Source organism: Rutidosis leptorrhynchoides, chromosome 8 (genome assembly GCF_046630445.1).
Source record: "Rutidosis leptorrhynchoides isolate AG116_Rl617_1_P2 chromosome 8, CSIRO_AGI_Rlap_v1, whole genome shotgun sequence".
Taxonomy (NCBI): domain Eukaryota; kingdom Viridiplantae; phylum Streptophyta; class Magnoliopsida; order Asterales; family Asteraceae; genus Rutidosis; species Rutidosis leptorrhynchoides.
Window position 1 is genome coordinate 162,978,157 of NC_092340.1, and position 5,157 is coordinate 162,983,313.

The following is a 5,157-nucleotide window of genomic DNA, read 5'->3' on the forward strand; positions in this document are numbered from 1 at the left end:
TCCATCACTTCAGGATCAATCAACTTTGAATGAATCATGTTGAAAAATAAGCATAGTTTTGTTATTGTGTGTCGAATACGGTTGGGTAGAATTCCACGAATTGCGATAGGAATCATCCGAGTCATTAGTACATGACAATCATGTGACTTCATACCAAGTAACTTCAAATCTTTCATCGAAACCAACTTCCTAATGTTAGCAGAGTATCCTGATGGAACCTTAATACCATGTAAACATTGACAAAATTTAGTTTTCACGACCTTCGACATAGTATAAAAGACCAGTGGAAGAAACTTGGTGGACCTTCCATCAATATCTTTAGGTTATAGCTCTGGTCTGATATTCATTAATTCCATGTCCATTCTAACTTTAATTACATCTTTTGTTTTTCCAGGAATGTTCAACAGTAACCCTATCAGACTTTCACAAACATTTTTCTCAATATGCATAACATCAAGACAATGTCGGACTCGTAAATGCTTCCAGTAGGGTAATTTCCAAAAAAAAATAGACTTTTTCTTCCAAATACCTTTGGGAGGATCAAAACTTTTCTTTCCCAACACAACATTTATATTAGCAACTTTAGAGAATGTAGTTTCTCCATCCAATGGAGGTGGTAGCTTTCTATCCTCTATAGTACCATCAAATAAATCTGACTTTTTACGATACGGGTGATTCTCAGCAAGCTCTCTCTGGTGCACCATAAATGCCGGTTTCTTACAATTTGTGAGCCATATCGAGTGAGTATTTTCCTCACAAACATGACATGCCTTTTTCCCCTTCGTACTATATCCAGACAAATTACTATAAGCAGGAAAATCATTAATGGTGCAAAAAAGCATTGCCCGTAGTTGGAAGTATTCTTTCTTGTATGCATCATAAATGTGTATGCCAGTACTCCATAATTCCATCATGTCATCAACTAATGGTTGCAAATAAACATCAATGTCGTTTCCAGGTTGCTTTGGGCCTTGAATCAAAAGAGACATCATTATGTATTTTCTTTTCATACATAGCCAAGGCGGTAGGTTATAAATGCATAGAAGAACAGGCCATGTGCTGTGACGGCTACTCAAATCTCTGAAAGGATTAATTCCATCTGAACTGAGTCCGAACCTTATATTACGTATCTCATCCCCAAATTCTCCAAAATCTTTATCAATATTTTTCCATTGAAGTGAATCGGCCACATGTCGCATTTTTCCATCATTTTTACGATCTTCACCATGCCAATGTAATAATTTTGCATCTTTCTCATTCGCAAATAATCTCTTTAATCTTGGTATGATAGGCAAGTACCACAATAATTTTGCAAGAGGTCCATTTTCCGACACATCACTATCAACATTATCAGTTGGTTTTCCACGTTTATACCTAGATGTACCACATACCTTACATTGATGAAGGTCTTTGTCTTCATTCCTGTATAACATACAATCATTTGGAAAAGCATGTATTCTCTGTATTTCCAATCCCATTGGACACATCAATTTCTTTGCTTGGTATGTTGAAACCGGCAACTTATTACCTTCTGGTAGCATTTTGTTCAACAACTCTAACAGGCTAGTGAAACTTGTATCGCTCCAACCATTGTTTTATTTTAAGTTAACCAGTTGTATAACGGTGGAAAGTTTTGTAAAATTCATACAACCGGTATATAAAGGTTTTTCAGCGTCAACAAATAGTTGTTGTATTCTGTCATGATACTTGTCAGCAACATTATCCTCCATATCCAAATCGTCAAGCATGTCATCAAAATTAACATTATTGTCACTATTGTATGAATCTTCTTCGTTATCGGTATGATTATCCGAAACAGACGGGTTAAGGTCAGCTAATGTGATGACCCGGAAATTTCTGACCAAATTTAAACTTAATCTTTAACGTTTCCGACACGATAAGTGAAGTCTATGAAGTTGAATCTCAAAATTTTAAACTATTCAAATACCCTTCGATTTTTCTCAACGATTCGCGAACAATTATATGTAAATAGATACATATATATACTATAACTTGAAAACGTAACAAAGTGTTATGAAAATGATACTGTGCATTAACCTTATTGGTTTGATTATCTGATTGATATTTAGATAAGTTAACTAAAATGTTTAAGATGAACCAGTAAAACACTAATTTGCTACAGTATTTTCGAATTGCTACAATACCCGAAAAGCTACAGTGTTTTCGAAAATCACTATTTGCTACAGTAAAAAAACTTTTCTACAGTAACTTTGCTACAGTAAAACACTATTTCAAAATGAAAAGGTATATATGTATATGTATATGTACATACTATGAGACGATGATTTATAGAAGTAAATGACCAAAACACTCGAAAGTTTAAGATACACTTTGAGTGATATAGTTTATTGATAATTTAAGACTATATTTTAACAAAGGTACATTCACGAAACGTAAAATTCAAGTTTTCTTAGTGTACGAAAGGACGTTCGAAAAACCGGAACCGGGACATAAGTCGCGTGATGACGTACGACTTATCGGAACAAAAATTACAAGTCAACTATGCACGTGAATTTAATATAATATATAATTAATTATATAAATTATATATTATAAATATAATTAATAAATATGTCGACAAGCGTAGGACAAAAACATTTGTGAGCTGTCATACCTTCCCATGCGATCGCATGGGAAATGGCTTGGGAAGCCATGCGATCGCATGGCACCCTTTTGCTGGCCACATCTATAAATTCACGATTTCTGTTTCTGATTCATTCATATATCTATCTCTCGACTCTCTCTCTCTCTCTCTATATATATATATATATATATATATATATATATATATTATTAATATTAAGATTATTATTATTAATCTTATTATTAATAATATTAGTATTATTATTTTTACGATACAAAAATAATAATATACATAAAATATTACGACGGAGTGATGTCCAAATGATTTTAAAACGAGTTTTCGAGCAAGCTAGAGCTAAGCAAATTATGGGCTATTGCCATGGAGGTTATGGGTAATGTTAATGGGTAATTTTCGCAAGTCAAACCTAGTGTTTATCATCTCCGTTACGTCTACGTACTTTCCTGCAATATTGAATCACAATATTGATACGTGAGCATTCATATCTTATCTTTTATATATTAATTGTGTATCCATGTCTAGTGCTCGAATATATATATTTATGCATGCATGTATGCTAAATTTCGTCGTTAAACAGTTTATAATGAATCACGAATTAAATACATATATTACTGGTAAAAGGTATATGATACACATGTTTTTGGAAAGCTGGCGAAAAATCAATAACTTTTCATTTAGATATCGAATAATTTCGATGAACGGATTAAAAGATATGATCAACTGAATTATGATTGACGTTAATTGAAATTGCTTTTGAATCTACAATTAAGATTTAAACAACTTGTTTACGAGATTGATAAATTGGATTTTTGAATATTACCAACCGAGTAAATGAATCCTTATATAAGGTACGTCTTGTTTTGTTAAACAACTGTCAAAATTGACTTTTTGAAACGACTTTGGATAACTTTTGTATGTCGATCTCGAGCATTAGGATTGTGATACACTATGACCTGACCTAGCTTGGTAGACATTTATTGACCAACATATGTTCTCTAGGTTGAGATCTACGGTTATTTGGTAATCCGAGTTTCGGTCACATTTTGGTGAACGACTTTATATGCTGCTAAGGTGAGTTTCATTTGCTCCCTTTTTAATTGCTTTTGCAATCTATATTTTTGGGCTGAGAATACATGCACTTTATTTTAAACGCAATGGATACAAGTACATACTAAATTCTACACCGAGTTTGAACCGAAAATCCATTAGCTTTGGTAACTAGTAACTGCCGGTTATAAGAACTGGTGGGCGCGAGTAGTTATATATGGATCCATAGGGCTTGATATCCCCGTCCGAGCTAGAGCGCTAGCCTTTTAACGGACGTATGCTATTTGAGAAGCGTACACGTTGGTTTGCGTGTGTTATTAAGATGATTATACAAAGGGTACAAATTATATATACGTTAAGTTTAGTTACCAGGGTGCTCAATTTAGTAGAATATTTTGATAAACGTTTCTGGATGAAACAACTGAAATCTTGTGATCCACCTTTACATACAGATTATACGAAACAATAAAACTATGAACTCACCAACCTTTGTGTTGACACTTGTTAGCATGTTTATTCTCAGGTTTCCTAGAAGTCTTCCGCTGTTTGCTTATATGTTAGACAAGCTATGTGCATGGAGTCTTACATGACATATTTTTCAAGGAAACGTTGCATTCACCAAATCATCACCATGTATCTTATTTTGACTGCATTGTCAACGGAAGTATCATTGTAAACTATTATATTACGGTGATTGTCTATATGTAGAAATCATCAGATGTTGAAAACCTTTAATTTAAATATTCATTTATGGTGTGCCTTTTCAAAAGAATGCAATGTTTACAAAACATATCATATAGAGGTCAAATACCTCGCAATGAAATCGATGAATGACGTGTTCGTCCATATGGATTTGGAGCGATCGTCACAGCTAATGACTCACCATGAAAAGACCAACATGTGTACCCTCTCATAAATCCGTGTGGAATTAGATGATTTTTGATATCGGTTGAATCAGTAAACCACTGTGCATTTTTGCATTTCTTACAAGGACAACTAATTGTGGTGTTTTCTTTTTCTAGTTTATCAGTCTCGGCAATTGTAATAAATTCTTCAAGACTATCAATAAACTCAGAGCTAGCGCGGCCTATCTCGTACATCCAAGTATTCCAATCCATCTACAAGTAACATTGAAAAAGTTAATACATTATTAATAATAAAGAATGTAAAAAGTTGAAAAAGGGACTAGAACCCACAACCTCCTCTCTACCAAGCAATATCCTAACCATCTAAGCAAATGTGTTAAACTGACAACTATTTTCTATAAAAACTATACGTATGGTCTACTGTAAAAAAATCCAAAATCAAAATCAATTGAGTTTTATCGATCATAATCCCATTACGTCTTTATCATTTCTCTTTTTTTATCTATCTGTGATCTAAAAAAACCCCGAAGTAACCCAAATCAATTGAATCTGTAAACCCTAATTGTTCGATACCTAATGATACACATAGCGCATCGGGCTAATAATTGATCTTGTCCTTAA

General features: G+C 33.4%; 1 protein-coding gene across 1 annotated transcript; it reads right to left on the reverse strand.

The window, feature by feature from the left end:
• Window positions 1-323: 323 nt before the first annotated feature.
• LOC139863916 (uncharacterized) lies at window positions 324-4,899 on the reverse strand. The gene is made up of 4 exons (XM_071852518.1): window positions 4,870-4,899; window positions 4,577-4,788; window positions 1,708-1,857; window positions 324-1,581 (listed from the first exon to the last, which is right to left on the reverse strand). Exons 1-4 carry the CDS (start codon window positions 4,897-4,899, stop codon window positions 324-326), a joined length of 1,650 nt encoding a protein of 549 aa, XP_071708619.1.
• Window positions 4,900-5,157: the final 258 nt, after the last annotated feature.

Excerpts from the sequence above, each read along its gene's own strand:
- LOC139863916 (XM_071852518.1), bottom strand. The coding sequence starts at position 4,899 with ATGGTTAGGATATTGCTTGGTAGAGAGGAG. Across the intron at positions 4,789-4,869 it reads TATTGCTTGGTAGAGAGGAG|ATGGATTGGAATACTTGGAT; the intron begins GTTGTGGGTTCT and ends TGTTACTTGTAG. Across the intron at positions 1,858-4,576 it reads CCACACGGATTTATGAGAGG|AAATTTCCGGGTCATCACAT; the intron begins GTACACATGTTG and ends AAATTTGGTCAG.